The sequence below is a fragment of the Parasteatoda tepidariorum genome, chromosome 9, assembly GCF_043381705.1.
Source record: "Parasteatoda tepidariorum isolate YZ-2023 chromosome 9, CAS_Ptep_4.0, whole genome shotgun sequence".
Taxonomy (NCBI): domain Eukaryota; kingdom Metazoa; phylum Arthropoda; class Arachnida; order Araneae; family Theridiidae; genus Parasteatoda; species Parasteatoda tepidariorum.
In genome coordinates this window covers 11,844,740-11,871,242 of record NC_092212.1, presented here as the reverse complement: position 1 = coordinate 11,871,242, position 26,503 = coordinate 11,844,740, and the positions used below count along the sequence as shown (strand labels likewise).

The 26,503-nt window shown below is 32.0% G+C and overlaps 1 protein-coding gene and 1 long non-coding RNA gene across 2 annotated transcripts in view; one reads left to right on the top strand and one right to left on the bottom strand.

Annotated features, from left to right (window-relative positions):
• The window catches only part of LOC139426352 (uncharacterized), a 329,054-nt gene that overhangs the window by 151,694 nt on the left and 150,857 nt on the right, over positions 1 to 26,503 (top strand). The gene's annotated exons all lie outside the window — the stretch shown is intronic.
• Positions 1 to 26,503, bottom strand: part of LOC107445874 (phospholipid-transporting ATPase ID) — a 132,846-nt gene that overhangs the window by 8,758 nt on the left and 97,585 nt on the right. The window contains exons 16-20 of the mRNA XM_043047456.2: positions 25,453 to 25,550; positions 12,803 to 12,981; positions 4,685 to 4,950; positions 2,178 to 2,361; positions 1,608 to 1,831 (exon numbers count right to left, since the gene is read on the bottom strand). Of these exons, the coding sequence (XP_042903390.1) occupies positions 1,608 to 1,831; positions 2,178 to 2,361; positions 4,685 to 4,950; positions 12,803 to 12,981; positions 25,453 to 25,550 (951 nt within the window). The remainder of the gene's footprint in view (positions 1 to 1,607; positions 1,832 to 2,177; positions 2,362 to 4,684; positions 4,951 to 12,802; positions 12,982 to 25,452; positions 25,551 to 26,503) is intronic.

The following is a 26,503-nucleotide window of genomic DNA, read 5'->3' as shown; positions in this document are numbered from 1 at the left end:
AGTATTGTACTTATGTAGAAGAATTCTACCAATGTTCTTATTGGCTTTTAAAAAAGTATATTAGCTATTTAGATTGTACATGGTGAAAAAATCAAAACATTAGCTAAATAAGAAACATATTAGCAAAATAAATTATCAAATATTGCTTCACTAATATTCTGCATTTTAAAGCGTGAAAATTCAATGCATAAATAAACGCGAAATATAAAAAAATTCAATGCATTCAATACAAACACTTAAACGTTTTTTAGACGTTTAGGTAGCTCCCAGTAGAAAAATATCAATTCAACAGCGGCCTTTTAAAGCATTCTCACTTCAATTAATTAATTAATTCCTAATTGAGTTTAAATTAAATATTGTCATGTTTTTAGTGCATGAATCTGAATTGAACAACCTGATAATGCTCACTCTGGTTATTGTTATCTGGTTGCTCACTACGTGCTCTTGCGCGCCGAATCCAATCAATTAAAAATGAAAACTGTTGCCAGCGCGAGAAAAGAAATATCATCGGTTTTATTGATACATACATACATACGTACGTATTAGCGTTTTATATAATATAGATAGATTATGGTTGGCTATAGGTGTGAAAATAAAAAAAATAAATAAAAAACTGGTAGCCAAATTACTGCATTTATGTCTGGTATAAAGGAAAAGTAAAACATGTTTCAATTGCTTTGAATCGCGATTGAACGCTCAAAATGCTGCTTTAATATGAATTCAAAACAGAACCCATTCACGCTCAACCAAAAAAAGTCGTCTAAACATAAAAACAAATATTCGAAAAATTCTAATTTACATTTGTTTATATAAAGTGCATATTGCTTCCTGCTACATTGCTACCAACAACTACGGAAAGTTCGTTGTAATACCTTTTTTTTAAAAATTTAATGTGTTAATGTGGCTCATAAATATCTTTTTATTTCTTGGATTATAATTTATATTTAATATGATTCAGACTAACTCTAAAAACAAATAAATCAATCTTAAAGAGCAAGTTAAAAAATCGAAAATGAGTATAAGCCAAAGCACATGTGAAATATTAATTTTATTTACAATTGCATTCTAATTAGTTATTCACTACCACTTATGAAATATTTCCTCTGAAAGAATTAAAGGTCGCAACTCTGCCTTATCAGGGATGCCACTGGTGACCAAAAATGTAAAAAGTGGTAGACATTTAATTCATTTTTATTTATTTATTATCTTTTATCTTTTTAATATTTCAATTATAATTTCTACTATACATATATGTGTGTGTGTGTGAATGATTGAATTATTTATGCAGTGTTTTCGACAAAATTAATTTAAATGAAATTTGAAAAATTGTGAATTAAATATTAAAGTATAACATTTGCTACCACTAGAAAAAATTTTTCCCCGATCCCGAACTGCTCACCACTGGTGTAAAATAAACCTAGGCTCAAAAGGGTAATATGCGAGAAAGTGTGGTTAACTTAATTTTGTATAATAAGGGGAAAATTTATTTAAATTTAAATGAAACTTCAATCGAGAAGTATTAATTTTGCTAAGTCTTTAATTATTAAAATAATATCTTAGAAAAATCCACAAAAAATAGGTTCTTATAGTGAATAATTGAATCTTACCTGTGCAGAAAAGCCACAAAAGAAGGCAAACCAAAAATGTGCAAGCGTGAATGCAAAATTTTTGTAAAAGAAGTAACGAAGGAATTTGCACATTCTGAAATAGGACCATCGGCCGTGGACCAACAAAAGTCTTTCCAAGTAACGGAATTGTGCCAGAGAAAAATCACTCGCCAAGACAGCTTGCATTCCTTCCTGTCCACTTATGCCGACTCCAATGTGTGCCACTAAAATAATAAAAAACTTCATTTAGAACAAACAATATATAACCAGGTAAGGACAAAAAATGATGTCCATACTATTATGGGTATGTCCAAGGAAAGAGATTTGAATCCTGATTGTGAGACAATGATTACCATAAAAATAAATGCGTTACAAAAGTAAAGTTTTTCACTTTAATTATCCTGATGGCTTTTGTAAATAATTTAAAAAATGTGCAAGCAATAAAAAAATAATTTTTAAATTTGTACAAAATTTTAGGCAAAGTGAAATTTTCCTTTAAATGTAAAATTGTTGTTAATTATTATGCATTTATGATACTTGAATTTGCATCAATAGTTTATCAAAGCTTACTTTTGATCATAGACACATCATTTGCACCATCTCCTATAGCCAAGGTGACGGCTCCTATATGACGTTTAACTAAATCAACCACCAGGGCTTTCTGCAGGGGTGTCACACGACAGCATATAACAGCTTTGCATTGGCAAGCCACTTCAAGGAATAAGACTTCCATACTAGGGTCTAATGCGTACACCTGAAATAAATATTATTTACTAATATCATGATACTGCACAAAAATTGAAGACCTGATTCAAAATGAAATTGATTTAAAAATTGAAGACCTGAATCAGTTTTTAAAGTACTTATTTATTTTTGTAATTATAGCTCTAAACGTAAAAGGAGCTTAAAAAAATTAATTTTGTTATAAGTATTAATCTGAAAAATTAAAGGCCATCCGTGAGCGCTGGAATTATTCATATTACTAGTGCGCTTTATTTATAATGCGATTTAATATCATATTTGTTATGATTATTTTTAACATTGAATTAGTAGTGCTTAGAGAACAATTTTCTACTTAGTTTAAACTTGTTTTAAAATGAATATATTACCACTATGTTAGAGCCGGATTTTACCTTTCGTAGGCCCTAGGCACAGCCGTTTTTGGGCCCTCCCCTCCTTCCCCACCCCTCCCCTCTTTTCAAAATATATGCTAAAATTTTTTTGCATATTTTTTTTTTACATTTTTATTAATATGGATTTCAATTTAAAAATTTGTTTATCGAACTTTATCTGCAATTCGACAGCATAATACAAGATTTCGTTAAATCCAAAAATCGCAAAAAAGTAATATCTTAGATCATAAGATTCTGCAAAGTAATTTATTACCGAAAAATATTATATTTTTATTTGTATCTTCATAATTTTGTGCAAAAATACACCTGTTGTTTTTAAAGCTAAATTATTTTTGTCAACAAATTTTTTTCTCCCAAGTTTTTCGTAGGCCCCTGAATTTCGTAGGCCCTAGGCACGTGCCTAGTGTGCCTATAGGTTAATCCGGCCCTGCACTATGTACAATGTGCAAAATAACTTTTGATCTAATGATCGGATCTTCACGCTCTAGGACTCGACCTTAATAGTTTGAGGGGGTGAAGTCAAATATGCTAATTAGTTAGTGCAGACGATATTTTCAGTTAATATATCAGACTCAAAAATGTACTTTCTCTGAATAAACATACCTTCTTTTCGACGTATTCGGATTTCTGACCCCCAAAATACAGCGAGTAGCCCCTATCTGGGAAATATACTACCAATAGTTTGGTCTGGAGAGCGATCCAAAGTTTTGACCCGTAAATATTCATTTTTCTTTTTGTGTACTTCACCATAGCTCGAGAACTTTTTAAGTGAATTGAAAAAGTTTCTCACACACTTATGAAATTCGTCCATTGAACTATAATTCCATTCAGAAAATAACTTTTATTAAATATTTATTATTTTTTTATTTATTAATGGTCAAAAAAAATTTTGAGTTACAAGTCACACAATTGTTTTCATCATTTCAAAGAACTTCATTTTACATGGCAAAATAAAAAAGTTAAGCAAAATCTGTTAAATAGTTCCTGAGAATTTGAATTTCAAAAAAGTAAGATATTTATATACGATGATCCGTTTAGATCAACAGATTATTAGATCCAAATGTTATTCAGGGTTATTCCAAACGTTATTACAAAGAGTACATGAGCATCCAAAGAGAAAAGGAACTTCTTAACTGCCTCGGTTTCTATGTAAGCATTTGCCACAATTTTTTAAGAGGGAAAATAGTTCAATCGGTTCCATGACGTTACGAGTTTGTGTGAGAAAGAATATCGCAGTTGTAAAAGGCGAAGTATTTAAATACTGAGTGAGAGTGACAGATAAGATCAATGTGGATGTAAATATTTAACAATTATTAATAAAGCCTACGTCAGAAAGCCTTCACACCACGCTGCGCAGACTATTTAAAAAGGGAACCAGTTGGGCGCATGAACCCAAATTCTTTTTTAAAAGTGACTGAGAGGAATTTATCATATATATATGAGAATTGAATCTGTAGTGGTNCATTTCTTTGAAACAACTAACAGTTGATAAATAATGTTGTTCATAATTGCGGCTTGAGGATAATAAAAAAATCTTATCTTTAAACATGAATTTGACACATAAATTTGACATAAAATTGGTAAATCGCATTTATTTGAAACAATTAATAAATATTGTTTTTCATAATTGAGTAAATAATGGTAATGGAAAAACTATTATTATATATATATATATATATATATTGCTGTGGTTGACAAGCAAATAAGACAAACCAATCATATTCATAAAATAAGAAGAAATTAAGAGATATATTTGCTACCACTTTCTTAATTTGATTGGATTTTTTAATAAATGACTCTTTCGTAGCCTGGTTTACCTTCATCGTGGTCTGATCGGACTACCTTTAAGAAACCGTGTGGAGGCTTTAAGTTATATGAAGCGTTGACGTTGCTACGTCACGAATTAAAAAAAAGTCATGCGTTGACTACTATGACTGCACTCACCAGACTGTGCCCGTTGACGACAAGTGCAAAGCCACCGGAAGGATCGACTGGAGTTTCAGCAGGAGCATTGTAATCGTTCTCGAATCTGATGACAGTACATCCACCTATTGCACCTCCCTTGCCATGAGCAAGAACGTTGGCAATCGCTTCTCTGTAGCGTCTCAACTGGTTGGCAACTTCGGTGAATTCATTGGCGTCCACGATAAAAATATCGACCATTTCGTCTGAGAGCAACCGACAGGAGTAGCCGATGTTTATAGCGGTTTCTGAAATTGTAAATGACTCTATTATTCAATGTCAGCGAAAATGAAAGACCAGATTTCAAAAGTTCATACATTTGAATCTATTAAGTAATGTACTATTAGTAATGAATCTATTAGTAATGTTAAGTAATATAATTACAGTAATTGGTGCAAAAACTTTATATATATATATATATATATATAACAAAAAACTCAACATGATTGCACCCGAGTGACTCGGGTACAATCATGTTGAGAAATGCCACTCAGAGTGGCATTTTACATAAGGTTTTAAATTATCAAGAAGTTGTGGTGAGTAAAAACCATAAAGTTGGAATTTACTAAATAAAGAATGCTGCATTTAGAGACTACCACTCGAAAATATTTATCCGTTGTCGGGAGCAAGTGGCATCTCCAATTCTTTGTAATCTCTAGTTCTCGTGGTGGTTACTGATTAAGTAGGATCAGGGGTGAAAGCGAGACCGAAAAGAGAAAAGGCTGGTAGTAAAACAATTTCCGTCATTGCTAGTTTTCGGGAGGAGTTTACTTATTCTTTTTTAAACCATTCAACAATATCTATTTTATCTTGGAAAAGAAGCAGATTTATATATATGTTAAAATCTTAAAGAAATCTTGATAGTTACAGATATTTTATTTTTCTCGGAAAAAATGCTGTAATAAAATGTCTTTCGCACCAGTTTCTCATCTTTTCCGTCTTGCAATATAAGGGCTTTCAGCCATGAGTAGGATTTCTAGTGTTTGTGTGGGGTATATATTATTTAAAAAAATAAATCTTACCTGCCAACTTTTAGGCGCTTGAAAGGAGCTTTTTACCAGCGGTAATGTATTAACTACTGAATTTATAATATCGGCAAACTCCTAATAAGAATTAACACGTTGAACGCCCCGCTAAATTTACATGACTTGCCCATCTGGCCACGGTAAATAACTACAAACTAAATTTGCCAATATTAGCAATATTATATGTGAATTTGCCAATGAATGACGACGAATGGGAAGCAAGGAACGAAAAAGGGTGGTTAGTTAGGCACCCTTTAAGTAACTAACCACCCTATCACCCATTCACCACCCATTCCTCGTCATTCATTCACTCTTCCCTCCTATTGGCCGTTGCCCTAACCCCCCTTGTGACGTCACCTTTCTCTATATTTACCCTGTTTTCTCTCATTTCCTTCTGTTGCACTGATAAAGGTTGCCCTTTGAGCATCCGAAACAGCTGTCTACATTTATAAATATTTTTTTGTGCTCTTAAACGTTGTTCACCTTAGATTGGAAAGTCTAGTGTCAGCCACCGACGTGGCGCTCAACGTGTTAAAAGTATTAAGGATTAAATCAAGGGGACATTGCAGACAACTCCAATCGTTGAATATCCTCCGATTGAAGGTATTGGATCATCAACTGAGCCCAGAGTGAACCGGTGTTATTGTCCATAGAGATGAAATGTAGAACTTCACGTGGAACATATGCTCCACGGAAAAGGCTCACATAGGGCGCAGGGATCTCTTTTTCGTACCACTGTCCTATCAGAAAACTTTTATCGGACACATGAAGGCCTATATTACCGTCTGCCATGATGCCTACTCAAATCATCAGACTACACTGAATATAGTTAAGAATGTTAAAGCGCCGATATTAACTCCCGGGTTCTTTCTATATGAGAGCACGTCTTGAGTAGCTGTCCAACTCAAACCCAGACTTAGCTCACCCCCAATCATCCTCTGCCCGAGACAGATGCTCTTGGCACCATGCTAGATGGTCCTTTTTTGGTTCATAGTCTAAGGTATGCAAACTACACGGAGACAAGTATGCAGGTGACCTGCATCAAGTCTCTCGGCCACTGTTATGCGTAAAATGGATTGCATTATATAGCCGGCATGGCTGCCCTTTTGCGGCCTTGACTAGATCGTCGAAACCCAGAAATCCCTACATCAGGTAGCCTGTAAATGGCCCGCCTCAAGTCAACCAACTACCCGCCATCTTGGGAAGTTTTCTAGATGACGATGACTTGTCATACTTACGATGCATAAACTTAGAAATTAAAAAAAAATAAGGATTTGAGCTAAGTTACAATGTTTCAATACGTCTTTACGCTACAAGCTTTGGTGAGAAAATGTGGTAATTCCACACTTTGTATAATTTGTAAGGATTTCTATAATTTGTGGTATGATAAATTTGTTATATAATGAAGAATCTTTAAATTAATCTTATTACAATATTTTTTTTCTTGCGTACATTTGAATATACGTACATTTTTATTTAATCTGAAAATTTAAGGCAAAAAATATTTTTTATTGATTGTTTTTTTCTTTAAATGAGACTGGATGTTTTATTATAAATAAAAATTATACAGTACATGAAAATCTAAAATTAAAAAAAAATGTATATTTTTGCGAGTCTGTTAAAGATGAAATATGATTGAAACAAAAGATATTATTTAGAGACTTGGTATTTTTACATCAAGTTATTGACATTTATATTTTAAGGTGTGAAATCAATAAAGTTTTCTATCTTCTTTCCCCTCCCCTTCATTCGGCGAGTTATTGTTTTTGTGAAATGAAGTGAAAAAAGGAAAATGAACGAAAAGAAATGAGTCAAAAAGAAAAACAGAGAGAGAGTGAGAAATTTGAAAAAAATAAACACATCAACAATAATTTACGCAAGAAAATTTTAAGAAATATGCTAAATTTTTTTTACGTTTTTGCCTATTTATAATGTTAACTATAATTTGCCGTGCGTGAGAGAAAGTGTATAGTGGTTGCGAAGCTATCCTTGCATTCGGGAGTTTTCGCGTTCAAATCCTGTAGGTTACATGTCTATAGTAATTTTTTGTTTATAGATTTATATCTGCCAAAATTTTGCGTCTATCAAAATTTTGTGTTACATTACTGCTATAAATGTCACAAATTTTAAAATTATTTTTGAGGAAATAATATAGTGAATAAAATATCCGATAATTAAAAAATTTATTTGAAGTTTTAAAACAACTAAATTAAAAGTTTTTTTAAAAAATAAATTCCATTTCCAAATTCTATATTATATCTAATATCGAAGTAATATTTGATTTGATTTATTTATTATACACCTTTTGAAACATAAAGTAATTTCTTTTGAGAACAATACGACTTTTTTTTTCTTTTATAATTTCCTGCCTGTCCTATTTTGCAGGAAGAAAGTTTAAGATTGAAATGAAAAATGTAATAACTTGAAAATTGTAAAATATGAATTCAGTGAAATTTTCGGACCTCGCGGAATGTGATAATCCGTTTTTATCTTTAGGGCATTCGTCTATAATACTCTAGAGCAGTGTTCCCCAACCCCCGGTCCACGGACCGGTACCGGTCCGTGGTACAAATGGTACCGGGCCGTCCATTTCATTGAAACTGAATTTAAATTCCTAGGTTCCCCAAATTAAAAATATCTGGTAAGGAATGGATGTGCCACCCATTTCTCAACAAATCGGGCGAATCTAGCATGTGTGTGCAAGAAGATCAACTGCTGGAGATTGCAAATGACGACGGCAGCCTTAAAACTACGCTAGAAACAACAACTCTGCCGGTGTTCTGGATTAAAGACATGGCAAAATACCCCGAGATTGCCACCACAACACTTAAATCCCTATTGTCATTTCCGACTACTTACCAAAACAAAGCAACGGAATAAACTGGACACAAGCAACACACTGCGGGAGTCATTATATCCGATTACCCCCGGATGGAACAATCTCATTGCAAAGAAAAAAGCTCAGGGTTCTCATTGATTTAAAGCTCTAGTAAGCTAAAATGTTAAATCACTTTATATTTATTTTTTGGTGTAACTGCATTTTATTTTGAAGGCATGTTTAAATACAATTAAATTAAAATTAACAAATCGAAATAATCTAAAAAAATAAACAATCAATGTCCCCTTCCCACTCACACACACCACCACCAGCGGGCCGCGGTAAAATTATCAAACGTTGACGGGTCCGCGGTGATAAAAAGGTTGGGGAACACTGCTCTAGAGTGCATCTTCTTGATTACTCATATATTCTCTATCGCACATCTATGCCTGCCTTACAAAAGTAATGATTAATTGAAAATTACAACAAGAATTATAATCGCGTAAAGGAGTTAAATTTTTAATATCCATTAATAAAATTCATAACTATTAATAACTGTAAAATATCTACCACTACAAAAATATAATTCTAATTCAATAGTGTATAAAACTTGTTACTTGTTACCTCAGCGGCAACGAATCTCATTTAGATGTTCACGATTAACATTACTAAAAACAAATTATATCGATTATTTATAAAAAAATATCATCGATTACTTTATATCAAATTTAATAATTATAACTATTAATCGAATTGATCAATAAAAAATATGATTAATTTTATATCGAAATGAACACAGCTATTTGTCACTGTCACTTTTTAATCATGTAGCAGAAGTAGCATTGACAGAAGAGTAGCTGTTCCTGTCAGGCGTGAAAGTGAGACGGAAAAGAGGAAAGGCTGGTAGTAAAACCATTTCAGTTATAGCTAGTTTTGGGGAGGAGTTTACTTATTCTTTTTTTAAATTTTTCAACAATATCTATTTTATCTTGGAAAAGAAGCAGTTTTATATATATGCCAGAATTATAAAAGAAATCTTGATAGTTACAGATATTTCATTTTTTTCGAAAGAAAATGCTGGAATGAAATGTTTTACGTACCAGGCTACCAGGTTTTTCTCTTTTCCGTCTTGCTAAATAAGGGCTTTCACCTATAGTTCCTGTCTTTCCCTCTCTTAGCTCATTTCAAATCAAATTAAACATACCTTCCACGCATATATTGCGCAGAAAGTTTTATTAATGGTTGAAAGAAAGTTTTGTGGGATAAATAAACATTTTGTTTTTAAATATATATAAAAACTAATATATTTAATTACTGGTAGTTTAAAATATTGAACTGTATTTTCTGATATTTTAATGAAATTAGAAAACTCTCCTACTTTTAAGACAATTAGGTTTTAGTTTAGACAATTAGGTCCATTAGGTTTTATCGATGGGAATACAAGGAAAATACAATAGCCTGCAGTGATGGAATGAAACTCACTATTTTTAACAGAATTCTATTGAAGTTATGATATTTCATTCTTCCTTGTAAGTGCATAAATAAGGGAAAATTTTCAAGCCATTCTGGATTTTTAAAAATCTTTAACATTTGGTACATTATGATATTTCTGAAAATTCAATTTTATTCACGTTTTTCATGGTTTCATTGAGGGTGTTATTACCATATCCAAGATGTTCGCAATGTAGAGGAAAGAATCGAAGAGAAAGTAGGCGTTACTCTCTAAAGTAAAGTTCACCATTTTTTGGACGATTAACTTTTAAGAAAAAGATATTCAACTTAACTCTCTATAGTGACGCTACCATAGATTTCACTTTCCTCGTCTTGTGGTTCAATCCTTCCATGTATGAGTATATAATGAGTATATATTTTAAGGCCACTTATATGGTACTAAAGTTATTTGCTAAAGTATAAAATTATTATATTATAAAGTCCCCTGAAAAAACATTTAACGTTGCAATAACAGAGAAGAAAAGATTCTTCGTTAGTTAGTTACTTCTTTTAAGATAATAAGAGGTGCTTGACATAGATATTGAAATTAATTTATATATATTATTATTTTTTTTTTTTAAAAAAAGAAGATATTTGTAATATGTATAATTAGGGAATTATAAAATAATAGTATTTCTTGAACTGCGTCCTTTTCTTTCAACATTTTTTATCTTTGGCTTTACTAATAGGGACTTGAAGTATAATTTTATAATTATGCAATTCTCAGAAAGAAAAAAAGACTGATCCACTGATTATTAACTCCGTTTTCGAGGAAAGAAAATTTCATGCTCTACTCTTTTGAATTATTATTGCTCCTCTGTAACTACTTGGCAAATATCTATAAAAATCCTTACGCAATATAATTTAAATAGGTAAACAATATACTTTCTTTTTAATTCTCTTAGAATAAACAATATAAATCTACACTGACTAAAATTAAAATCGTTTGTGAAAAATCATGTACCTTCAATAGCATTTTGAAGTAAATTAAGGTAACCCTTAAGAACCGACCAACCTACATTAATTACCATTTTACGTTGAAACAGAGAGTGATTGATCACGAGTGGTTTCACTGTGTATAAATATATAACACATTGAATAACTTTTGATTTAATTGATCGGATTTAGTACGGATTGAGTACGTTGGTACTTTTCTTCAATATGAATTGTTCGAACTCCTAACGTTATATATGCTGTTTCATTGCTGTAGTAGGCGTATCGATTTTTAAGTTGCGAAGTCAAATACGGTCTCTGAACAAACAAAACATTTCTTTTGCACGGATTTGGATTCTGGACCCTCAAAACATGGAGAATGGTCAAAATTTCAGCGGTTGATATTCCGGAGAGCGGTTGAAATTATAAACCTCTTAGTGTGAGGTTTAATTTTTGCGTATTTAACAATATCTCCGGAATATTTTAAGCAAATCGATATAACTTTGCTCACATTTATGAAATTCCTTTGTCCAATGATAATTCTTTGCAAAAACCTAATTTTAATTAGGTTTTTTTTCATTATTTTATTTCATAATGGTCAAATAAATTTTTTAGTTGTGAGGTGTAAAAAATTTTACATCATTTTAAATGATGTACTTATAGGAGGCAAAATGCAAATTTTTGATGAAATCATTCAAATAGATTAAATTTTAAATTAACAACTATTTTAATGTTTGATTATTTACAAACTATTTCACCTAATTTGAAAAGATTTGACAAAATTCTAATGAGCTTTATTAATGATCTCAAGAATTTTTGTCTAAAGATTTCGAATAAATTATCTTTAACGTTATATTTATTAACTGAATAGAAATGGGCTGTTTCTTGGGCTGGTTTAAAAACTTTATTTTTTATAATAAGGAAACTAAATAAAAATAACTATTCAACAAATTTTTCTAAAACTGATGAATTAAACGACTTAAAATACTTCATCAGTACACCCATAAACTAACCAAAATATAATTATACAATCTTCTGTAAAATATACTATGCAGATCTCTCAAATGAGGAATTTATTTTTAATGAAACTGATAATATAATTTAATTAAAATACACAATCACAATAATTTAAATAAAAATATTATCTTAAAAAAATTAGCTTTCGATAAAAAATTTAAAAATTAAAATTAATAATGAAAAATTTTTATTCTTAAATATCACCAAAGTTAAATCCTATTAAATTTAGGACAATCACTCGTGAGTCTAAATTTTACGTAACTAAACATGCCACTATTTTATTTAAGTACTTAAATAAAATTATTAACAATATTATTAAAGAGGTTTTTTCTTCGATTATCACTATTAATCAACCTATTTTAGAATGTATTTGCTATGGAAACAAGAATGACGCATTTCAGGGAGGGTAGCTTCTCTTCATTCAGGGCTAACACAATATACAGAAGAAAAATATTCCCTTTCTCACACCATCCCGACCCAAATAATGTCCGAAGCAATGACCCCACATCCCTACTCGAAATAGTTATAACTCGTCATCATAGTCACCGCCTCGGCTCCAGACAATTGTATAGGGGAGTTCTTACTTTAGACAAACTNTTCTGTTATATATTTAATTCCACGTTATTTTTTTTAAAAAAAAAAAAAAAAAAAACTAAATAAATCGATCCAAACTTTAATTGTTTTTATCAGAGTATTAATTGAAAGTTTTAAACTTACGGGTAGTTACAAATTAATACTTCAATAAAGAAAATCAATAAAATTCAATTTAGTTTCTACTGTAGATCTATAAAGAATGTTGAACTCTTGTATTCTTACCTTGCTTATCTCCTGTCAGTACCCAGAGTTTGATGTCAGCCATGGCGAGATTTGCAATAGCATCTGGTACACCATCTTGAAGTTTGTCTTCAATAGCAGTTGCTCCCAGTAGAATGAGATTCGTTTCGATCTCTTCATAGACAGCATTCACTTTTTCTTCACGGTCTTCCATCGATGTTCTAAAGAGATAAGAAAACGTAAATAAAATGTGTTTTTCAGATCAAAACTTCGCTGATTTATAACTTGGCGTTTACAAAACTTCGTTGGAACTTAACTTCGCCAAATTATATCTAAGCAGGCAGAAATGTAGATAGAATTTTTTTTACTGGGAGGAGGAGGGGAGGGGAATAATTCTTCAGCGATTTCCCCGTACGGATTCAACAGTCTAATGAAAAAATTACTTTTCAATGATAAATTATTTAATTTTATTTTAATTATTTATTTAGTATCATGCAAATTCATATTTTTGTAACAAAAATTCTCTTCACACTTTCTCGGGCTTAGGAGCGTGATAAGTAGTACTTGATGCTTTCTTTTTATTAAACGAAACAAATTCGAAGGCAAATTAGTAAGAAATACAAATAATGGCATTTCAAAATTTAATTAATGAGATTTCAAAGTTTAATTACATTACATTTTTATAATTATTTATGTAACTATGAAACAAAAATAGCACAAGTATCAAATATGCTATTCTCAAGCTACTTTTTCTGCTAGAAATAATGAGCAATACCTAATTTATTAATTAAGTAATTAAATATTTAATTTATTATTTTTATTAAAGTGTAATTATGTATGAATTTAACGCTTTAAAATATTAACTTTTCTAAATTGACAATGCCATAACTTTTTCTTCTCTTTTTTTTCTTCTTGAAAATTGAAAAAATAAAAAAATATATATACATCTATATATTTAATTTAATATTTTTGCTTTCATTAAAATTAAATAAAACAAACTATGAATTTGAACTTATTAAAATAAAGTAATATATAAAATATATTTTTTAATAAAATTGAAGCATACATTAATTATTTATTGAAGCATACATTTATAATTTAATGCTAATTAAGAATTTTAGATTTTAAACTTCCATCCTTAGTGGTATATAGATCATGGAAGTTCCAGTGGTTTGCCTCTCCATGTAACGCAAATACTGGTTAGTTCCATCAAAAAGTCTTCCACTAAGGCAAATTTCTCCCAATACTTGATCCAGGAATTTCCTTGTCTTTTTAATTGGATTCAAAATTTGCAAAGTTGTGCATTTATAGTGGTAAACCCAAAAAAATTTGGCCAGCTGTTCAACGACGATAATGAAATAAAATAGTTTGATACGAACATAAAATAGTTTAGAACACATTAAAATGAAACAAGCAAAAAAAAAATTACACTACATTTAAATTAAGTTGTACAAAAATGATATTTCGTATGAAATAGGTTTCACGTGTGATAATTATAAGAACACTAAAAAAATGTCTCAAAATTTACATATGCATTTTTGCATGAAAAGAATCAGAATAAAAACTTCTAGATTAAGACATGCTAAAGTTATTTGCTCCTGTTGAAGCAAGACAAACTTAATTTTAAAAAAATTGTGGGAGCCTCAAACGCCCCTGTTTTGTCTTAGAACTCAAGAAAGTGTTTGTTGATAATTTTATAGGGATTACCCAACGCCTCCTATAACTGAAAGCCTCCACACGGTTTTTTATAGGTAGTCCGATCAGACCACTGTGAAGGATATCCACTTTCCGAACGAGTCACTTAATACAAAATCTAGTTAAAATATGAAAGTGATAGCAAATATATGACTAAAAATTTTATTTTATTTATGAATATTATTGGTTTGCCTTATTCACTTGTCAACCACTACAGATTCAATTCTCAAATATATAAGATAAATTTCTCTCAATTGCTTTTACAGAGATGCCAACTTGCTCTGGACAGCAAATAAATATTTTAAAGTGGTAGTTTATCAATTGTGATTCTTGGTTTAATAAATTCAATTTAGTAGATTTTTATCCACCACTATTTCTAAATAATTCGTAGGCTTATATAATTCACCACTTTACAGTACCAATATCATGCTATGCCTTTTAGAAAGCAAGTAAAAATAGTCAATTATTTGCAAAATTTGCTTTGTAGTTATTTACCGTTGTTTTAATTGTTCTGGCGTGTCCGGAGCAGTTGGCATCTCTGCTTTTATAAAAGGTTTTGGGTTCATGCGCACAACTGGTTCACTTTTTAAATAGTCTGCGGGGACTACTTATAAAAGAACGTGTGGAGGCTTCTTGATGTAGGAGGTGATGGATTACCATGGTATAAACGACTTTTTATTAGGAAGATTTTTTTTTGAAAATTAGTTTAAGATCGTGCATGCTATTGTTAGTCAAACTGGTAAAATAATTTATTTCTCTAGATATTTTCATCTTAGAAACTCGCACTTGACTTGATTTCAAAAGCAAAAAAAAAAAAAAAAAAAAAAAAACGTGAGAGACATTAGATGCTACCAGTTATAAAACCTAACAGTTCTATAGATATATTTAAAAATACGGCAGAAAATTCGGATTCTAGCTATTATTCCTTTCCATCTTATGAAGGAGTGACATGCCCGCTTCGCGGGTAGTTACTCTGCTACACTACATATCAAGTCAAGTCAAAGAGAAATCGCATCCAATTTCAACAGTTATATAATGTACGGGGTTTAGACAAGGATATGGAAATACTTCTATGTTAATCTGAGTAAACAGTTATTTTAACAGCAAATGTTTTGGAAGATGTTATATGGCCAAATTATTGACTCATTTTGAAAGATACGCTTGAAGTTTCTGGAAAGGATGTTCTTTACCCATGCCAAATTTGGATTGATCAAAGTGAGGAGATGAAAATAATAATTTCTTTTGAGCTATTATACCAGAAGATTTAATTTTGGTTTACTTATACTATAAAAAAGTTTTTAAAAAATATATTGGTTTAAGTAAAAGAAAAAAAGCTATTAAATTTCTACGCTTCCAGCTTTTACTTCGCCCGTTGTTTGATGGGCATTCTGCAGAGGTAAAAAAAAAAAAAAAAAAAACACCATTTCCAAATTCTTCACGCATAAGCTTTCAAATTGGGCCAACAGAATACATTCCAGAACAATTACTGAGATGCCAACTTGCTCCGGACAGCGAAAAAATATTTTCGAGTGGTAGTTTATTAATTGTGATTCTTGATTTAATAAATTTTAATTCATTAGATTTCTATCCACCACTATTTCTAAATAATTCGTAGGCTTATATAATTCACCAATTCTAAATATTAATGTCCGTTCGACCACGCCCATGGAAGCGGAAAAGTCAAATCTGCCTGAAAAGACGACGGACCCTACAGAAACTGTTTCTTCCAGCGAGCCTCAACTAGAAATTACCCAAATCGAGTCATCTACTGTGATAAGTATAGAAAAGGAGCCTGTTCCTCTCCCGAAAGACCGAGGAAGAGAAAAAAGAATAGCCGAAATGCCAGCGGAAACCAGGAGACCATTTCTACCCATCTTGAGTCAACACCTGAGATCACTTCATCCAAAGCAGAATTGACGGAGCCTTCTACGCCGACCAAGAAGAATTACCTCCCGAGAAAACTTAAATTTCTCGTGCGAGGCCTTACAGTAGACATCCGAACGGAAGATCTTCGGAAAGATATAGAGGACAATGGTCGACGACCCTTCAAGATAGAGCAACTAAGAAAGAGGCATAACAACGGATACAAGCTCCTCCCCCTTTTTCTAGTGATACTCCATGACTTCCCAGAACATCGGGACTTTATTTCCACAAAGAATCTGCTATCCTTTCCAGTCCTAATCGAGAAATTTAATGGAGGGCGTTACGCCATCCAATGCTACAAGTGCCAGAAATTTGGATATACACAGAAAACATGCTCAAGTGATCCAGCCTGCATGAAATGTGCAGGAGCACATTTTACCTACAAGTGCGTGAAGCCTCTCTCCCTTCCGGCCACATGCATCAATTGTCAAGGCGATCACCCGGCCTGTTTTACGGGCTGTGGTGCTCGGCCGATGCGAAATCATCGCAACTTCACGCGTAGACCACAAGATGCCCCCAGCAGTGTAGTGAAGTTCCTAAGGATCATCAAAGAACTTCAGGAACTTTTGAAAGACGAGAAAATCATCTCATTACTTATCTCCCTGCTCCCAGCCCTCAAGACGTAGATAAGGAGCCTCACCATCAAGCCTGCTACATCTTTCATGATGCCTTTCATTATTTTATCGCATTTCAGGTTCTTTTCCGAACCACCAATACAACTTTCTTATGTACGTCCTTTTGGGATATTTCATGATGAATGCATACCTGCCAACTTTTAATTCCTTCAATTATGATTTTTCCCAGTGGTATTAAACCGGAATTAAAATTTCAATTTTAAGCAACGAAATACGTTGTAATTAAAAAAACTTGGGCTAAATTAGGTGCTAGCTAGATCATGTAATTTGGCAAGGTACCTGCCCGCGCAAGCGGGCACTAGACCTCTGATCTGTGTTATGCCCTAGGACGACTGAGACTAATGGCATTGGAATTTAGGTAATATTAAAGACTGAAGTAGATGTAAAAGATGGTGACTGGGCTGGGTAGTCGGCATGGTGGAGTAAAATTAGGTGCAAGTAACGCATAATACTAAATATGCGTAAGTTTTTTAAAAATAGTGGTGATCAAAATCATTTAAAAATTAAGTTTATAAAGGAAAAAAAATAGCATATATTTACTACCACTTTAAATGTAAAAATAAAATTTTACGCCAAATGCGTAAAAGTTGGCAGGTATGTGAATGGGATAAGGGCCATTTAGGCCTCAGATGCCCAGTTCTTTTACAACGAATGAACGAATATTTATGTCATGCTCTACTTTTTAAAAAGCAAGCAAAAATAGTCAAATATTTGCAAAATTTACTTTGTAGTTATTTGCCGCCTTTTTAATTATTTTGGCATGTCCGGAGCAGTTGGCATCTTTGCAAAATCAAGATTGTTTACATAGTTAGAAGGGATTTCATTATTCTTTTCAGCCTCTGTAGGTTATCGTTGTATTTAGTTAAAAGGCAAAACTAATTTATAATTATCGCTTCTCATTGTGACAGGCTCGTTATGTTTCACAAGTTCTTATTGTGGCACGCACTCTGTACTCCTAAGTTTTTTCCAAGCACAGTTGAATAAAGTAATCACCCATCAGTATTATTATATGTCATTTCCAAGTAATCATTCATTTTGGTCATCACCTCCTACATCAAGAAGCCTCCACACTGTTTCTTATAGGTAGTCCGCGCAGACTGTTTAAAAAGTGAAGCAGTTGTGCGCATGAACCCAAAACCTTTTCTAAAAGTAATTGAGAGAAATTTATCTTCTATATTTGAGAATTGAATCTGTAGTAATTGACAAGAGAATAAGGCAAAACAATAATATTCATAAATAAAATAAATTTTTAGTCATATATTTGCTACCACTTTCTTATTTTGACTATATTCTGTATTAAATGACTCGTTCGGTAAGTGGATATCCTTCACAGTGGTCTGATCGGACTACCTTTAAAAAACCGTTTGGAGGCTTTCAGTTATAGGAGGCGTTGTTTTGGTACGATTAACAAAATGATCTTACACAAGTCACGCTCGTTATATTACGCAAGTTCTTCTTATTCTATCTAGCGTTCTGTATTCCTAATTTTTTTTTCAAGTACAGTTGAGCAAAGGAATCACCCATTACTATTATTAGATGTCATTTCATGAGATGCCAAGTAATCATTCATTTTGTTGCGATTAACATCTTAAACAACGTGTTCTTACACATGGCACGCACGTTATATTACGTAAGTTCTTCTTACTATAGCTAGAGTTCTGTATTACTAAGTTTTTTCTTTCAAGTTACAGTTGAATATAGTAATCGTCCATTAGTATTATTATATATCATTTCCAAGTAATCATTTTATTTTATTTTATAATCGTCGCTGAACAGCTGATCTAAATTTTGGGTTTACGACTACTATTATTCAACTCCGTAGCCTTGTAATTTTGAACCAATCCGGAAAACAAGGAAATTTCTGGATCAGTACCCCCAGAGGTATGATTTGTTTTGGGAACATGGAGAACTTTGTGACTCGAGAGATTTAGCGTGCATCAGTCACTCTTTACTATACGGGGAGTTTACGGCTAGCGGGGATCAAAATCACGACCTCTTGGACATAGGCCCAGCGCACTACCAATCAAGTAATCATTCATTTTATCGTGATTAACATATTAACAAAATGTTATTACACTAGACACTCACGTTATATTACACAAGTTATGCTTATTGAAGCACTCTCTCTGTATTCCTTAGTTTTTTTCAAGCAGAGTTAAATATAGTAACCGTCCATTAGTATTATTAGATGTCATTTCCAAGTAATCATTCATTTTGTTGCGATTAACATAATGTTCTTACACAAGGCTATAATTAATGTGTAGTATTATCTAAACAAGTAAGCTTTAAAAAATATATCGAATTTTATGAATAATAAAAAACAGAGATAGATGGATGAAAGGCAACCATGGAATTTGATGAACCGACGATACCTCCTAGTACATTAAAATGATACTAAAAAGTTGAATTTCGAATAAATCAAACTAAAGCAGCCGCTAACTAAAATTTCGACAAAAAAGATAACGATGGAAATAATTCTTCAAATATTTATTTCATTTCAAAATTGTTTTGCTCTTAAATTTTGTTAAACAAAAAATCTTTAGCATCTTCGTAAGAAAGCCTTTAATAAAAAATGATAATCATAAACTTATTTTGTGGAATTTTGTAAGCTATCGAAAATTTGTGATTTTTTAAGGATTTCAAATTCAAAAATAGCTGTTGAGATCTTTAAAAAGGTAATAATCTAACAAACAATTCCTAAGTTTATGAAAATGATGGGAGGTTGAAAGTTCTCTCCACACTGCCTATGATGGAAATAGTTTTACTTTCGTTACCAGTAACGAAAGTAATTGCATTATATCTATGTCTTTAAAGTTAGCCTGAAGCGAAGTTTCGGAGCATGCGCAACACAGTAAATTTTACCCTCTCTACCTTCAAAAGTAGTGTAATATGATTGAGGGTATCTTGGGATTGAAGAGAAGGCAATTTAACCCTTTGACTACGAATTTTTAAAAATGATTTTTCTGTCCCGTTTATTATTCAAAAGGGGTCACAAATAAAGCAAATTTAGTATTTTTCGGACAAGCGGTTATCAATTTAGAGGCACTACATATATGTACTTAATGGTGGGATACATATGTCCCACCTGTAGTGATCGACTTACTACAAACACATCTATCATTCCGGAAAAATTTATTATACGGACTTTTTTTTTACATGGTGAAGCAATACAGGGTTACATACAGGGTGAAGCAATCTTTGCATAACCCGACATTACGCATTGGACAACTCATATTTGTTCTTTTTTCTATGTTCATTTGAGAAAATATAAATAAAATATGAATGAACATAACAATCCCAATAAAGAATACGAGTGGGATATATCTGTCCCAATGAAGAATACTAGTTGGATATATCTGTCCCAGCGCAAAATCACAATGCTATTTCATGCAAGAAACTCTTTAGAGTCATCTAGGGGATATTTGACACATGAAACATGTATACTTGGTTCGAGTCTATGACTGGGACATATTACAATGAGTTTCTAAGTGCTTTTCACCCCATTATAAAATTTTAAACATTTAATGGGACAAATGAATCCCGTTAGTTGCCAAAGGCTAAAATTTTATGTTATCAATTCTTGCTCAATCAGACTTGTTAGAGGGTATCAAGCTTTGACTGCTGATTGAGCTTTACGTTGTTATGAATTTATGCTTATCTTTACTTTACTAATGGGATTCCATCTATAATTGATATCCTAATTATTCAAAAATTACTGGTAGTTACTAATATATATTAAGATAAGAATTTATAATCAAATTAATGGATAAGAAACTCTTTCATTTAAGCTGGAAAATAATTAATTTTACTAGCTTTTTAAATTTAATGTATAATAATCATGTTTTGTTCAACGCCTAGTATTTTTTCAAATTATTAAAGAAATTTAGTTTTCTCCAATCATATTTGAAATAAACTCGTACGTGGGAACGCCGACTTTTATTCAACCGGGCGTTTCTTAAAAACTATTAAACAAGATAGACAGTTTACAATGTTCATTATTCGACTCACGTATGAAATATGAATATTTTTAAGATAAATATTTTAATATTTCAATTTATTATGAAAATACTACTCGTTTAATAACAATCCAAAGAAGTAATTAAATTTAAAAATCATTATTGAAATTTTTATTAATCTGAGTAGGGAACTCCTCTAGTTTGTTTCTGGGCAATACTATATAAATAAAACAAATGTACATGAATATGAAGAATGACAGAAGAGCCAGTGGTTCCACGAAAAGTACATTTCAAAAAAGAAGGCGTTACGTTCTAAAAGGAGGGCGTTACCTTCAAAAAAGAAGGCGTTTTTTCCCGACAAAATAAGCATATTCTACCACGGTTAGAGTTAACTATTATACATAAACTGAAGTACCCTCATGACTTTTGAACGGTTGGGCGGATTTTCTTTCTGTAGATTGCTATGACAATATCTCAAAAAATGTGTTAAGATATTTATAACAGTTAACTATAACCGTGGCGAACTATGCTTATTTTGACTTCCAAAAAACAATCCCTTTTTCTGAATAAACATGTATATATATATATATTTCAGTCATCACTTTTCACAGTTTCTGGCTCGCGACCAATCCCTATATTATATACATTAATTTACTAATATTATTTTCTCATAGCACTTTCAATGTCATTGCCGAAGAGAATGTCAATGTTAAAAAGAAATAGGTCTTTAATAGGTATTTATTGAGGACAATATTTTTAATTATTCATTGTTGTCAGCTTTTAAAGAAACCTTTCTCTTTAAAAGCTGCCAAAAAAAAGGCTTCGGGATGGGCGAGTCATAAATGTATTCATAAGGAATCAGTAACAGGATGTTAAAAAATAAAAAGCGGTAGCTTCAGTTTGGGGATAGCTAATTTGACAGACTTATTTTTGCTCTTACTTTAAACCTAACACATCCAAACCACGTATGTTAAAAGTATAACTATAAAATTTTTTATTCAAACTAAGTAGTGGTCATAAAATAAAGCAAACTATCATTACCCCGCCCACAAATAAAATGCTATAACAAGTTTGGCTACCAAGTTTTATCTTTTTTACCCTGATTATCGCCACCCTGAGAATGCCTATAAGACTCGCCCGTCTCGAAAACGTTAACGGATAATGAGCTTAAAAGAACTAATGACAGGGATGCCACAGGCGACTAAAAGGGTAAAATGTGGTGACTAATAAAATTACTATTAAAACTAATTCCTCTTCCTCTTCTTCAGCACGACAGCCCCTTACAGGCCTTGGCTGCCTCAACCACACGTAGGCTCCAACGCCTCCTATCCAGGGCGACTTTTTTCCAGTTGTTAATTTTATTACTTTCAGATCTTTAGTAGTGTCATCCAGCCATCTAGTTGGAATCAGCGGTGAAAACGAGACGGAATAGGGGAAAGGCTGGTAGTAAAACTATTTCGGTTATAACTAGTTTTCGGGAGGAGTTAACTTATTCTTTTTAAAACTATTCAACAATATCCACATTATCCGTGGAAAATATGCAGTTTTTTACATATACTAAAATTATAAAAGAAATCATGATAGTTACAGATATTTTATTTTTCTCTAAAAAAATGCTAAAATGAAATGTCTTTCGCACCAGTTTTTGCACTTTTCCGTCTTGCTATATAAGGGCTTTCAGCCATGGTTAGAGATCTTCCTCTGGCCCGAGATCCAGAAGGATTTTTAAACGTGGCGATTCGTACTGCATTGTTTTTTGGACATTAAAACTAATTATTTAAGATAGTTAAAGACTATTAAAAATAATTAATAAAGATAATAAGCTATAAAAACAGATTGAAATTAATAGCTTTTTCTAGCATATTTATTTTAATATGCCATTGATTATTGCAAAGAGCATTGGAATCACATACATTGGCAGACTTGTGTACTAAATTAAGCCTTATAAATCTTTGTCAAATAGAAGGACGGATAGCACAGAGCAGAGAAGGGCTGCACGAAGATACATCCAGGGTAACACGGGAATCGAACACGCTACCTCCACGCTTTGTACAGAGTTTGGAGAGCGCTGAATATGAATAATTTACAATGTCATATAATTTCATGTTGGTAGATACGAGTGAATGATTAAATAAATAAAAAATGAATTGTGTCTCAACCACTTCAAAATTTTTAGTCGCCTGTGTCAACCCCACGACAATTACATATCAAGATCAAGCCAGTGTGGACATATTAAGCTCAACAGACTCTTTTAGTTGCAGTAAATTTCATTTTTTAAGCCACCATTTTAACCTTTAGAGATATAGTAGCTCTTACTTCTCATGCAGATATGTTTTCTTTACAAAATAACATAAAATGGTGAACAAATTTATTGAATGAGCAAATTTCGTCTAATTTTCATTGCCGACTATTAATAGTTTCTCTTAAAAAGTTTATGGAGCTTGATATAGATTTTAACTGCTTCGGATTTGACAAAATATTTAAAAAAAACGGTAGGGAACTACAGACCAAAAGTTGCAGATTCGCAATTAATTTTGCCAACTTTTTAACAGCTCAACACGGCCTAACCGTTACATAGTGGCGTATCAGAAAAGTCTTTGAATTAATTAGAAGTAGTGGTGAGTAAAAACTCAGTAAATCGAATTTACTAAACCAAGATTCATACATTCGAAGATATTTATCCACTCTCCGGGGCAAGATGGCATCTCCACTGATACAATTGTTAATTTTAAAGCCATCACTGTTTACCAAAGTAATATTTTAATGTAATTGTAGTTTACGGGTTACCTTCCTTACGGCATTTGCTTTTCCAGCGAAACTAGTCACCAGAAGGATATCTGTGTTTGAAAATTTTATAACTTAAATTGGAGAAGAAAATCTGATGAAGACTAGAGTTAAGTTCTAGTTTATTTCTTTATTTAAATAAACTATCCCATTCATCATTAACCCGTTTTGTCCCAAATTTATAAATTGAAATGAAACAAAATGTGGTTTTATGGAAAAAGTGGTATAATATATTATCGAAAGTAATTGGTTTTTCTACTGTTGAGGCATTCAAAATGTCTTTGATAGATCAAAAAGTACTTGTTCCTTAGAATTCTAGATCTAATCAGAAATAACTAAATCATTGTGGTATCTGAGAATCCTTTAATTCATCCAGATAAATGAAAATACTGAAAATAGTTTCTCACCACAATGAATGTTTTTGAAAAAAGGAACTGTCCTAAATATATGACGCTGGGCATTAACCAGTTAAATTAAGTTCTAGTGAAACAAAACAGTTTAAATATATGTTAAAATTATTAAAAAATATTGGTAATCTTTCATATTTTATTTTATAACCTTCGCTGAACAGCTGGCTCAATTTTGAGTTTACGACTGTGTCGATGTTCAACTCCGTAGACCTGCAATTTTGAACCTCAAGTAGTGAGTGAAAGTAGATTTCGTGGATAACTTTTTAATGGGACTAGCCAACGCCTCCTCTAACTGAAGGCCTCCACACGGTTTTTTATAGGTAGTCCGATCAGACCACTGTGAAGGACATCCACGTACCGAATGCGTCGTTTAATACAGAATATAGTTAAAACAAGAAAGTGGAAGCAAATATATGCCTAAAAATTTCTTTTATTTATGAATATTACTGGTTTGCCTTCTTCACTTGTCAACCACTAGAGATTCAATTCTCAAATATATAAGATAAATTTCTCTCAATTACTTTTATAAAAGGTTTTGGGTTCATGCACACAACTGGTTCACTTTTTAAACAGTCTGCGAGGACTACTTATAGAAGACCGTGTGAAGGCTTCTTGTTGTAGGAGGTGATGGACTAGCCCTCATTTGCATTACATCAAGACAGAAAGCACGAAAACCACCCACGCTAATAGTGGATGGTTTTCGTGGCAAGGGGCAAGGTTAGGTATGGGTTTGCAAATCGTGCAGGGCTGCCAATTTTCTACGCTTTTTGTTAAAAATTATTCTAGTTGTGTCTGAGTTTATGTTTCAATATTTTTTTTTATTCATTAATTTTTTTTCCTCACCACTACGCATAAATGATTAGTAATTTCAGATGCAACGCCATATTGCTCCATGTCTCTCGAGGTAAGACTACGTCGGCACTGTGGTTGCTACGCTCTGTCTCCTGAGCCACTACGGCTCAGTCCTGGTTACTGTACTCTCCCCGAAAAAACCCCCCATCTAGATTAGAATGATTTTCTTTTCAGTTTTCCCTTTTTCGACCACTATAAACTTTCAGTCCTGGATGTGGTTAAGCATTAGTTTAGAACTCCTGAAAAGTACGTGTTTTAATGCTTGGTTGGTTGTTTGCGAATTGAATTTATATGAGTTGGAGTAAAGGGATGTGACTCAACGAAGATTTCAGTCTTGTTTTAATAAATTAAATTTAATAAATTTGACAATCATTGCATGCGGACAATTGCCATCGAATTATTTCTTTGTTAACCAATTTAAATGTATGCTTACTTACGCTGCTGCGTGAAACTTTTCTTTCCATTCCTCAAACGCATCTTCATCCAATTCCTTCACAGCTAAGCATAAAGTTCTCAATCCATCACTAGCAAATTTCTAAAAAAAAAGATTTTAAAGGATTACTTCCATCAACTCACATCCAAATTTTCACTATTTTCGACAAAAAGTTTCTTCATATGGTAGAACTATAATTACCAAATAACAGTAGTTCTCAAAAATATATATTTTTATTTTGACTACTTTGAATTGTTGAAGATTATACTTATATACATTTTTTGAAATTATTTTTATGTAGTGGTGGTTACACTCCTTCATAATTATTATTATAATTAAAAATGTTTAACAGCTTCGCTACCAATATACATTTGGAAATAAAAGATATTTCACACCTTAACCCTATATTTAGCTTCCTGAACTTAGATGGTATTATAACAGCATACATGACAACTTTTAATCCTCTCTAGTATGATTTTTCTCAGTGGTAGTAAAATGGAATTAAAATTTTATTTGTAAGCAAAAAAATGCGTAGTATTTGAAAAAGCTTTAGCTGACAACCATGATATTTACACAAATTAATATAAATGCTTTATCAAAATCATTTTAAAATTATAAAAGGAAAAAGTTTTTAAAAGGAAAAATAGTATATATTTAGTACCATTTTGAATATAAAAGTAACATTTTACGCCAAATGCGCAAAAGTTGGCAAGTATGTAACAGGTAGATACAATAGACAGCTCCCCACCCTTCTTGTTACTCATATGGATACTCCCGAGAAGAGAATAGGAGCAAAAGTGATACTCAATTCGGGAGTATACCATCCCTACATATGTAACTAATTTATCCCCTTTAGATGATTAATTTGTATTAAAACTTAACTCTCATTATCAGAACTTATTAAGTTTTTCATATATTTATCTTATCTTTTACTTATAAATCATTACATTAACTGTGTAGCAGAGCATGCAACCTCAGCGGCCAACTGCCTCATTTATCTTCAATTATCTGTGATAACAGCCCCTGGGCAAATTGCAGAAGAAGAAGTGTGGTGC